Source organism: Erythrolamprus reginae, chromosome 4 (genome assembly GCF_031021105.1).
Source record: "Erythrolamprus reginae isolate rEryReg1 chromosome 4, rEryReg1.hap1, whole genome shotgun sequence".
Lineage (NCBI taxonomy): Eukaryota > Metazoa > Chordata > Lepidosauria > Squamata > Dipsadidae > Erythrolamprus > Erythrolamprus reginae.
The window spans coordinates 97,561,037-97,573,524 of record NC_091953.1 but is presented as its reverse complement, the minus strand read 5'-3'; the positions used below and the strand labels follow the sequence as shown (position 1 = coordinate 97,573,524).

The window sequence follows — 12,488 nt, the reverse complement described above, 5'->3', positions numbered from 1 at the left end:
AAAAAAGTTTTGGGGAAAAAAATCTTCCTCCATTTCGCTTTATTTCTCCCTCACTCTTTCTCTCTCTTCCTTTCTTCTCTGTGGAGGCCGGCGAAGGCTTTTCTTATTTTAAATGTTCCGGGTGGCAGGGGGATGCGGAGCCCGCACGCACACACACCCGACATTCCAAATCCTGCCTCAGTTGTGAGAAGAGCGCCTGCCCCGCCTGTCCTGTAGCCCTTTCGCTGACAGCCTGGGACAAAAGCGCTCGGTGAAGGGACTGCAAGAGGGGCCGGGCGGGTGTTAGCAGCCGGATGAGGAGGACGAGAAGCCGCTGCAGCCACCCCCAATCCCCCCCCTTCCCTGGGTGCCTTCCAAAGGCCCCTGGAAAAAGGCAGGAGGTAGCAACGAGGCGCGAGGACCAGCAGGCAGCTTGGCAGAGGGGAAGTGCTGACAGGCTCGCCTCCTTCCCCACCCCCGCGCTTCTCTCCTGCCCTGGCTTTTGCTTTGCCCGCAGATTTTCCCGCAGTTCAAAAGGAGGCAAGAGGTGGCCTGGATGAAATTGCGGGGAAATCATGGAGCGAAGCGAAAGCTAGGGCAGACTCGCAAAGGCGGGCTCAGGCTGCATGAGGAGAAAGAGGCGGAGGGAAAGAAGGCGACGGCAGCGGGACCTGCAGCTCGGTGGGCGTCTCCTCGTGGGATGGAATCCTCTCTTTCTCATGCTACTCCCACCATGGCTGTGCACAGTCCCGGTGCCCCTGGCTGAAGGTCGTCCTGTGGCTGGTCTTGGGCTTTACGGTTGCTTCCTGGTTCCCTCTCCTCCCACCGCCTGTGTCTACCGCCAGCGCCTCATTCCTCGGGCCAGAGCTGCCGCTTCCTTCCAGGCAGCCCAGCCACGCTGCCGTAGAAAGTGCAGAGGTTATTGCCGCCACCTCTGCCTCCACTCAGGGAGCCATCGTGGTTGAGCTGAGCGAGAGGAAAAGGCGCGGTGACCACGGTGGCTCCCTGAGTGGAGGCAGAAGCGGTGGCAATAACCTCTGTGCTTTCTACGGCAGCGTGTCTGGGCTGGCCGGAGGGAAGCGGCAGCTCCCACTCGAGGAACCAATGGCAACGGCCAGCGGCTTGGCGGGAGGCGACGGCAGGAGACACAGGCGGTGGGAGGAGAGAGAACCAGGAAGCGACTGTGAAGCCCAAGACCATCCACAGGATGGTCCCAGGCAGGGGCGCCGGGACACATGCGATGGGACTGCTCAGACAAGGAGCACAGCAGGACGGCGGCCGGAGGAGGAGGAGGAATAGGAGAAGTCGCAGGCTCCGCCACAGCTGCAGCCACCTCCGCGGTAGGAGCCAAGCCGGGCTCCAATGTTTGTAAAAGTTTCCGTGCCTCCTCTGTGGCCTTGATGCTTGGCAGGGAAGGAGGCCATGTTTTGCCTTCTTCTGAGGTCGCAGGGGAGGTAGGCGCACGCGACTGCAGCCTACTAGAGCCGGAGAAGCCGGGGGTTTCTCCCCCGCCCACAGCTTGGGAGGGGCAGATCAGCTGTTGGGCGGGGAAGGCGGGCTCCTGTGCGCTAGCTTGAAAAAGAGTGCGCCATGCTTGGAATTTGCCCGCGCCCAGCTCACAGGGATCTATGCCGGCAGTGCCCCGCCCAGCTGGAGCTTCCCTAGGAGCTTCGCGGCACACCTGACCGTGTCTCGCGGCACACTAGTTGGGAAACGCTGCGCTAGACTATCCACAATTCACCTCTCCAGGTTCCTAAGAGGTCAGTAAAGGGCATGCATAAGTGCACTAGTGTGCCTTCCGTCCCCTGTCCAATTGTCTCGCCTATATCTTACATTCATATATCTCTCCCTCTTTTCGTCATCGACATATTTTATTCTCATATCTCTTCTTCTATCCTTTCCTTGATATATTTTACTACATGTATATTCTCTTCAACCTTCAATGTGTAATAATAATAATAATAATAATAATAATAATAATTGTAATAGTTGGAGGCTCGTATCGGTCAATAGTACTTTATTGAAGAGGTCGGAAAGGCGTTACATGAGGTAATCCAGAACCATAAGCTGATGACAGGTTTTATATACCCCTGCCGGCTGAGGCAACCACCAATCGGGTAACATAACATTTGCCGCCCTTGCAACAGCGATAATGAACCAATAACTGTCACCTGGGTTCACCCAATAAACAACTTGTCTCCAAGCTTGCTTTTGTTATTGTTATGTCCTGGGCAGGACATAACAATAACAATAATAATAATAATAATTTATTAGATTTGTATGCCGCCCCTCTCCGCAGACTCGTTAATTGGTCAGCCTTTGCTTCAGCACCAAACGAAACCGCGGCTTAAGCGAGATTTGTCTCCGGCCTGCTGAATAGGACGGCGGCTTTTTTTTCTTCTCGCTTTGCCCGCCCTTTTCCAAGCTGAGTCAGCGCGGCACCCCAAGACGTTTCCCACCTCCCGCCCAGAGCCCCGTCTGGTTGGCGGCCGCCTTCTCTCTCTCTCTCTCTCTCTCTGTCTCCCCTCCCCGCTCCCGCCTTTCTCTTCCTTCCCCGCCTCCTCAGCGGGCCAGCCTGCCTGGCCGCCCGCCCCGGGAGGCAGCGCAGAGAAGGGCGCTGCGAGGAAATGGAGGCAGCGGGTTCAGCGCAGCCGGGCGACTGGCGCTGAAGGGAACCCCCGGGCGGGCGGGTGGCCATGTTGCTGGAAGCGAGGCGAGGGCGATGCAGCTTGCAGCCGAGCTTGGCTGTCCTCACGTGGTCAGGCTGAAGCGAGGCTCTTTCGGCCGCCGGCAACGCTAAGCAGGCCGGCCCTAGGATTAAAAAAAAAGAGAGAGACGACGAGGCGGACGCGGCGCTGCGTTGCCGAGCAACTGCGGCCCGGGGAAAGAGGCTTTTCGGCACCATCCCTGGCGGCGGCCAGAGCCCGGCTAATATGTAACCGAAGAGAGGCGTGTTGCACGAAGGCCTGTATCTCTCTCCTCAGAAGCGCTGGCCTTCGGCCCTGGACGGATAAATGGTTCCTCTTGGATTCCCAAAGAGGTCGGCTCGTTTGGCGCGTCCTCGGGAGTAAGTATTGGCCTCTCCGCGACGCAGCGGCGGGAGCCGGTGGCGGGGATAACGAGAGGTTGTTAAAGTCACCTGGGAGCGGGCAGTTGACACCGACATCGGTGTCTTTGCGTCGCACGCTTACCTACTGTGGACTCAAAACATTGCTTTCCCAACCTAGTTTTCTGACTCGGTTCCAACAGTCTCGGTTTAAGCAAGACGAAAACCTTGGTGATTCGGAGAGAACGCAACTGATTCTTGAATTTAAAGCGCCTTAAAGAAACTACGTGCATTTCTTACATAAGTGCCATAGTATACTGCTAAAAAAAAATAAAGGGAACACTCAAAGAGCACATCCTAGATCTGAATGAAATATTCTCATTGAATATTTCATTTGCACAACTATTCCATTTGCACAACAGCCTGTGAAATTGATTGTCAGTATAGTGGACAGTTTGATTTCACACTTGGAGTTATATTCTGTTGTTTCAGTGTTCCCTCTATTTTTTTGAGCAGTGTGTAAAATGTGCAGTCCAAATGTAAACTAGTTTATTATTTTGGAACACTTAATTGACAGTTGACAAACCCTGTTTTTTACCTGATTGAATTGACCCATTTTCTGGCTTTGTACATTACATTGAACCATTAAACTGATAAAATAGAGTCTGATAGTTAACAATCAGATTTTTTCTTTTCTACAAATACTTTACATAAGTCCCAAAGCCCAAAACTAACTGAATTGCTCAGGAAAGGAATCTTTAGTTTCCCATGCGCCGTGTGTTATCATTGTGAAAAAGGGCATATTCAATATTGGGGAAATTACAGATTAAATGATTTGCTGTAAAGTGCCCAGATTGGTTAGCTTGATGCTAACTAGGTGGGTCCAGAGAAGAAGATAGTCTCATCTTGCAAAGTTATCTTGAGATGAGTTTGATACTGTGAATCTTAAGTGTACAGGGTCCTCTGTAGTACACATAAATCTTGGTTAGACACAATTGCAACACACAACTTGTAATTTTACTTCCCCATTCTCTATTAATTTTGCTTGTTGTAAGCCATTTGGGAAGCACACAAATAATAATCGTGACTGTGGGACACAGTGACAATTATAAATGTGAGAATTGGTCACAAAGCTGCAGGGTTGGGTTTTTTTTTTTACACCACTGTAATTTTGAATAGTCTCTAAATGAGGCAATAAGTAAGTAAGGACTGCCTGTTTAACCTGTATCAGCTCAGCTACCTATAGTCTACAACTCTCCTAGTTTATAAAGACCTGATAGATGATTGAAAGCTGAATCAGAATAGATTTATTATCCTTCAGAGAAGGAGTTAAACTTGGGGAAAAATGAGTAGTATGCCTCCTTCAGAAGCATTCACTCAACTCCAGTATACTGTATTGGATAATTATCTAATCTCCAGCTTTCTGGGGTGCAAGTTTTTGCTTGAGATCCTTGCAGATCTCAAGTTCAAAGCCAGCAGGGTTTTGAACTTGATATCCCTGGAGAAGCAGATTATCTGGACCCATTTCACTTTGGCCTCAGCATAGAAAAGGCATTATTCTCCGTATCAGTGATTTCTGGTATGACAGGAAATTGACCTTTCTGATCCTACTTGATTTCAGCAGCTTTCAGTACCTCCTTGTTATCGGTCTGCCATTCTCCAAGCATCAGGAATGGGGAGCACTATATTACATAGTTCTCATTCCTGAAGAGATAGAAGTAGTTATGAGGGCAAAATTGAGCAGTAGACTCTTCCATTGATTATTACTGCTAATGGTCCTTGTGCTAGGTCTAATCCCAATTCCTCACTTACGACTTATTAGGTTCTTTCTCATGAGTGTGTAACAAGCATTTTCCTTGGGACCTAGATATGTTACATAGCCCTTATGAGTACTGTTATAGCTATTTATTAATGAATTAATCAAATTTCAAATTAATGGCGGCTTGCTGTAGGACAAGTTAGAAAAAATGATTGATAGATTTGTTTTATTTTATTTTCCACATTGCCTAAAAACTTCACTATCTGGCAGGAAAAAGCATCCATTTTGGGCTAGGGAAATTTTGATTGATGGCTAGACCAATAGATTTAGGCATTTGTCAAAATTTGGTATTGAGACCGCTGAGGTGTGAACCACATGGGAATTTCCTCATGCTGTAAAGCAGAAGAGAGCATATTAATTTTTCTTTACTCAGTCCCTAGAGCAGGAGAGGAACTAGAAGTTCTGCAGTGAAGAAGAACTTCTTCCTTTACATCAAAACATTTCCCTCCATATGAAAATGCAATTTGGACTTTAGGCCAAAGCTAATAATTTTTTTACAGGTAGTCCTTGACTCACGACTATAATGAAGCCTGCCAATTAACAGTCATAAGCCATGAAAGTTATATTGTGAGTCATCATATGACCAACCCAATTTTATGGCCTTTTTTGAAATGGACATTACATAGAAACAGAACATTGGCGGCAGAAAGAGACCTCATGTTCCATCTAATCTGCCCTTGTACTATTTCTTGTATTTTATCTTAGGATAGATATATGTTTATCCCAGGCATGTTTAAATTCAGTTACTGTGGATTTACCAACCATGTCTGCTGGAAGTTTGTTTCAGTAAAATTATATTTTCTCACGTTGCTTCTGATCTTTCCCCCAACTAACTTCAGATTGTGCCCTCTTGTGTTGTACTTGTGTTCACTTTACTATTAAAAACTCTTCCCTCCTGAACCTTATTTAACCCTTTCCCTTCCATCCTCCAGACTATACAGATTGAGTTTATTAGGTCTTTCCTGATAATTTTTATGCTTAAGACCTTCCACCATTTTTGTAGCCCGTCTTTGGACCCGTTCAATTTTATCAATATCTTTTTGTAGGTGAAGTCTCCAGAACTGAACACAGTATTACAAATTCCACATTAAGCAAACACCACAGTCATTCGCAAGTCTATTGTTTGTCATGAGACATTTTTGCTGGAAACTGGAAGCAGCTAGTTATAAGTCAAGGTAGTCCTCGAATTACAACAGTTTATTTAGTAACAGTTCGAAGTTACACTTATTTTTTACACTTATCAACTTTTGTAACACCCCTGTGATTATGTGATCAAAATTCAGATGCTTGGCAACTGACTCATACTTATGACGATTGCTGTATCCCAAGGTCATGTGATCACCTTTTGCAACCTTCTGACAAGCAAAATCAATGGTGAAACCAGACTCATTTAACAACTGGGTTACTAACTTATCAACCGCAGTGATTCACTTAACAACTGTGACAAGAAAGATAATAAAATAGTATAAAACTCACTTAAATGTCTCACTTTAACAACATAAATTTTGGAGTTCATTGTGGTCGTAAGTCGAGAACTACCTGTACATTAATTTCAATTGTCGTTTCCTTGCCTCTGTTAGATTAATCAATATCAGTGGATAGTAAAATAATGGTAATTATTTTATAAAATTCATATACATAATTAAGCCAAATTGTTAATAAAATACACACTAGTACTCAATGTTGTCTTATCCTGAGGTCAGTGTAATAGATGCACTCCACCACACCTGTGGCACTCAGGCGGCATGCTGCAGGCCCTGTCAGACAAGGAATTCTGGCTGATAGGCTCCAGGAGATGGGTCTGTGTGGCGCTTGCCCTTTCAAACCTCTGAACTCCTGCAGTGAGAGGTCCCACCCTTTTGAACCATAAAGAACCTGAAGACTTGGTACTTCTAGATGAACTGGGGGACCCAACAGGAAGCATCACACTGGTTGTGGTTGTGAACCCCACCTCCCGCTGTGCATCCTTTTCCCTCCATCCCCATCTTTTAAGTATAATTTTATTTTTGATTGTAATTTCCATTTTTATTGTTTTAGAAATATTTTGTCTTTTAAAAATTTTAATATTTTTAATACCCAGCTATCCAGAGGTGCAAATAAATTAATCATTGAAAGAAAGAAAGAAAGAAAGAAAGAAAGAAAGAGAAAAAGAATCAAATAAGTAAATGAACTAAACTGCCTATCTCAGAGATCTGTGTTGGCTTCACTCCAATTCTTTCAGTCCCCATCTTCCTCCCTGCTTTATTTCAGGCGTGCTGCATTTTCTGAGGCAGCTACCCTGGCACAGCTGAGCAGTTCTGGTCAAGTCTGAACACCAACTACTTAGTGCCTGAGCCTGGCTGGTCTGGAAGCATCCGGAACTAATTCCTGTCCCTGGTCTTTTCCCATACATTGGGACCTTTGTGAAAAATAATCAACCCATATAAGCCATCTTCCATCACCTGAAAGAGCCAAGGATTAGGGTGCTTGAGGACAAAAGCAGTGGGTAATATACAGGCACTGCAAAGAAATGTACACAATTTCCCCAAAAAGTTCTGTAGCTTCTACCAAATACATTAAGTGTTTAAGCAGTTTTGGAGGTTTTATGTGAAAAAACAAAAGTTAATCCACCTATAGTAAAATACTGTATATTCTGTTATAGATTACATATAATAATATATGAGAATTTTCAACTGCATTGTGACGTTATGTTGCTAAAGAGGGAGTATGCTGTTGTATATACACTTAATTGAGCAGAGTCCCATTGAGCTTATTCGGAGTAATATATGATTGCATAGTAATTGGGCTTCTTAATTCTGGCAATTAAATTATGTGCTGTTGTCTTTTACAAATCTGTTGTGACTGAGCACGGTGCAGACAGCAGTGTTGATAGGACTCATTAAAAACTGATTTATTCATAAGAAGATAGATTCCTTTCTAGAAACACAGCACATCTATATGTATTAACAAAATTACCTGATAATGGGAAGAAAGTTTTGAAATTAATTGCAAAATTATCTTTTAATTTTGAGAAAATTAAATAGGTTTAGTGGATTATTATTATTATGTCAAGATACCTTATCAACTACGCTTGTTTACTGAGCTCAGTAGCACTTGAAGTCTAATTCTATAACCTTTGATATTATTGCTAAAACCTCTCCAGCATAGTTAAAAATAAACTAAACTCTCATTTTTAAAATTAACTAACTCAAATATGTTCAGGATAGCAAATAATATTGCTAAATCTGAATGGTTACACAATAAACTAATAATAATGAAAGGGTACCTCATTTTTCTTGTGTCCATGCAAAAATACATTAAAATATGTAAGCTGTTCCCCCCACCTCCCATTCAAACTTTACTTTGTTATATAGGAGCATTTCTTTAATTCTCTATGTAGATGAGAGCATACTGAAATTTAGGGCAACTAAATGGATTTCTTTTCAGCAAAAAATAATATTACATTTAAAGCAGGGTGAAACGCTCCCAGTTCAGATAGGCCTGCCGATGGTCGGACAGCCAGTAGCAACGGCAGCGCTTGGCCCACCCACTTGGATGCCACCATTTGGGTTCTTTTACTCTCTGCACATGCACAGAAATCTTTGGCGAAATCCGGAGGGGTGGAGAGCATTTCACCCCTGATTTAAAGGCTGTGCTGTTAGACCCCTCACTAGTGTATTCTGTATTTCAGATATCTTTTGTTATTTGTAGAGACATAAAATGAAAGGGTACACATTATTATCATTTATTTTTGTGATTTAAAAAAAACAGAAACTAACAGAAGTTACATGGCTCATATCTGACATCATGTACCACCGGTGGCTGCTGTTAGCTGCATGCTTCTGGGTAATATTCATGTTCATGGTTGCTAGCAAGTTCATCACATTGACCTTCAAAGATCCTGATGGTAAGTTGATCCAACTGTATTCTTATTAATGCAAGTAATTGCTGAACAATTTTTGTGTCCAAAACTGTGAGAGAAATCAAACAGATCTAGTTTTGTTTTTTCTTATCCATTTTTTCTTATTCATATTTTCATTATGTTGACTTTAAAATAAACCTAAATGATTATGCAGCTTGCCTGTGAGTTGTAATAGTGAAATATTTAATGCAGGTGATTCCCAATTTTTCTTGGCTTTTTCTGTCTTTGTTTCTGACAAATGCCTAAATGTTGAAAGTTACAATTATTCCTTATTTCTTTCAACATTGAACACTATCTAGGAAAGTGAAAGTGAAAAAAAGATTTAATAGAATTTTAATTTTATATGGAAAGGTACAGATACTGATTTTGATATATCTGAGCATTTTGTTATTGTTCCTTTTCAATTTAACCTATAATACTTGCGCATAGACGTTAAAATCACTTATGTCTTGTCCTATAGGGAAGGCTTTTGCTTAGTTTCATTAGATAATTCTAATGAAACGAGTCTTCGGAGAGGGGCGGCATACAAATCCAAATAATTAATAAATAAATAAATAATTCTATCGCTGTTCTCTTTCACAGACAAGCAGAATGGTCTTAATTCATTAGAAACACTATACCAAGTTAGCATCTTGCAATCAACTTTGCAACACTTTCATAATTTTGTGAGATTTCCTTTTTTTATGCTCCTCCCTAGTCTAAAATTCAGTCCTTGTGGTAAAAATTATATCTTTTCAGCTTGGTTTAAGAAACAACACACAAACATAACCGTCAGAGAAGATGGGGAGTACTGTATTGTCTCAATGCATGAAGGTGACAAGTTTGGAGAATCTGGCTTACATAATTCATTACACTAAGGTTTTCTAAATCATGAAATTTGTTATTTTTTAAATAATTTGTATTCTAGAATTATAGCCTGATTGAGTGTAATTAATTATAATTATATAATTGTGATCAAATTGTTTATGCAGTACAAAGGGGAAAAAGTTCACTTTTCTTCAGTTAATCTGTTTTCTTCATCTAGTTCATGGTGCCAAGCAAGAGCCAGTAATACCAACAACTGTAAATGAAGTAGAAAAAGGTCATGTAACAAAAGAGAAGAGCCTGCCGGGACAGTTTCAGGTATATAAAAGGGACTGGTAGAAAAGTTAAATAAAGGAGTGTTGGTCTTACCTGATATTCCTCTTCTTGTAGGGTGGAGCTAACCTCCAAGAATGGAATGCCACCGTCCTATCATCCAATGAGGACTGAATCAGTCAAATTGTATACCTTGGTCCTCCTGCCTTAATCCCTCCTCCTTTGATGAATGACGAGACTCAGCATGAAGGACCCAAGGTCAAAAACAAATAAGATAACAATTTGATGTCCTGAAAGCCAGACTAGTCTAACTTTGTGCAGGATTGGAAGTTAACTGTACCTTGCCAGATGTGTATCAGGTAAGACCAATGGCCCTTCTCCATAGTGGGTGGAGCTAACCTCCAAGAGTGGGACATACCAAAGCAGTCTGTTCATTGGGAGGGCTAAGTCTGGCTGGCTGACCCAGTCTGTGGCACCATGAATTGGAGAACTCTGTGACCAAACACTGCCTCAGCTGACACAAAAACATCAGTTTTGTAGTGGCGGATAAAGGGAGTTGGGGAAGCCCAAGTGGCTGCCCAGCAGACCTGCTTGATGGATGCTTGAGTGGAACACGCAGCCATCACAGCCCTGCGTGTGGAGTCACCATCACCCTGGTCAGTCATGGCAAGGACTGCATGTCATAAGCCTTTGCTATCACGCTACACAGCCAATGCCCCATGGTGGTGGAGGATGCCTTTTGTCCCAAGGAAGTGAGCTGAAAAGAGAGAGGTGCGTTTGAGGTAGAACTTCAGGGCCCTTCTAACATCAAGCGTGTGTCACTGTCTCTCCAAAGAGTGTGATTGATGGGGACAAAATTGAACAAGACAATTTCCTGGGTTTTGAAAATAAGAGTTTATTTTCAGGACAAATGTGGGGTCCAGTTGGAGGATTACCCAATCAGAATGAAATATACAGATTCCCCCCTAACAGACAAAGCAGCAAACTCAGAGATTCTATGAGTGGAGATAATTGCCACTAGGAATGCCACCTTAAAAGTAAGGAGGTGGAGTGAAGTATTCTTCAAGGGTTCATAGGGGGCACCTGTCAGCGATAGCAGAATTTTGAGAGGTCTCAGGTCAAGTACCAATGGATGACAGGAGGACACAAATTTACAGTCCCTTTCAAGAACCTGCGCAACAGGAAATGGTGCGATAAGGAGTCCAGAGAACCACAGGACTAAACAGAAGAGAGCGCCGCCACCTGACAGCAAAGCATCTTGGGGGAAAGGCCCTTGTTAAGTCCAATCATGCAAGAATTCGAGGAGGTTGATGATGGACAGATCAACTGGAGAATAGCCCTCCTATGAACACCAGGAGCAAACATTTTTCCAAGTGACCGAATAAATTTGTTTTATGGATGGCCTGGAGAGTCCGAATGATAATGTTGCAAACATTACGGTGCCTTAGAGGGCCCTGCTCAAGCACCAGAAAGTCAGTTGATACCACCAAGGATGACCCCTGTCAGAGCGATGACACTATCAGTGGAATTCTTCAGGGCTGGCAGACTGACAGAGCTTTGAGGTCCACAAACCAGGCTCTCCTGGGCCAGCGGGGACCAAGGAGCAGGACTTCAGCCCACTCCTCCAAGACCTTCCTGATGACCTTGGGGAGGAGTGACAGAGGGGGAAATGCATGCAGCAGATTAGAAGGCCAGTTGCAATGGAGAATATCCACTCCCTCCACACCCTGGGTCTGGAATCGCATGAAATATCTAGGCAGCTTGATGTTCTCTGGGGTGGCAAGATCCATGATGGGAAGACCAAAGCAACTCACCAGGGCTTGGAGTATGGAAGCTCCACTCCGCCTGGTCTATGGTGGTGCAGCTGAATCAATCCGCAGTCACATTGGCCACCCTGGAGATGTGCTGTACCGAAAGCGACAGAAGGTGGCATTCTGCCCAAAGATCCAGGGTCCTGGCCTCGTCCATGAAATGATGGAACACGGAGCTTCCCTGCGGATTTATGCAGCTACATTGTCAATGGCCCTCTGCTTGGCAAATGGGGAGAATGCTCACCGCGCTCCACCCAGCGACTCCAATGTCAAGCCAGTCAGCTGGGGAGAACTAGTTCAAATCTAGTTCAAACTAGATGATCAATGGGAAAAAAACTCCTCTAAAAGGGAACGAGAAACATGTGTTTTGTTCAGGCCGAAGACTGAGTCAAAGAGGAGGAATTAAGGCAGGAGGACGAAGATGTACAGTTTGACAGACTTAGCCCTCATTGGTTGAAGGGACGGTGTCATCCCACTCTTGGAGATTAGTTCCACCCAATATGAAGAATGGTATGGTTGCAGCGTTCTCTATGTCATATTTCATTGTGTTAGATTGTAAATTGCTCTTAGAATCGGTCAGCCGAATAGTATAGAGATTGATGAGCAAAGCACCACTGTAACCATCTGTACTGCCTTCTGTTCAAAAGCAATTTTCCCCTGATTTATTGTCCCATAATTGAAGAGTTTTAGTTTTAAAAACTATTTTGGTATTATTTTATTAATTAAATAAATGAATTTTGTTACATTATTGGGTTATATTCATATTTTAAAACAATGTTTTATATTTTGGTATATATTTGGGGATACATTTTTAAGCATGCTTATCTAGGAATCTGTTGAACATAATAACAGATT

General features: G+C 43.6%; 1 protein-coding gene and 1 long non-coding RNA gene across 2 annotated transcripts in view; one reads left to right on the top strand and one right to left on the bottom strand.

Moving 5' to 3' along the window:
* The first annotated feature begins 2,341 nt into the window (after positions 1 to 2,341).
* CHST10 (carbohydrate sulfotransferase 10) overlaps positions 2,342 to 12,488 on the top strand; it is an 18,549-nt gene continuing 8,402 nt past the window's right edge. The window contains exons 1-3 of the mRNA XM_070751022.1: positions 2,342 to 3,046; positions 8,595 to 8,730; positions 9,770 to 9,867. Coding sequence (XP_070607123.1) covers positions 8,631 to 8,730; positions 9,770 to 9,867 — 198 coding nt within the window. The 5' untranslated portion in view covers positions 2,342 to 3,046; positions 8,595 to 8,630. The remainder of the gene's footprint in view (positions 3,047 to 8,594; positions 8,731 to 9,769; positions 9,868 to 12,488) is intronic.
* LOC139166860 (uncharacterized) overlaps positions 8,555 to 12,488 on the bottom strand; it is a 27,055-nt gene continuing 23,121 nt past the window's right edge. The window contains exon 4 of the long non-coding RNA XR_011559049.1: positions 8,555 to 8,794. This is a non-coding gene — a long non-coding RNA (uncharacterized lncRNA). The remainder of the gene's footprint in view (positions 8,795 to 12,488) is intronic.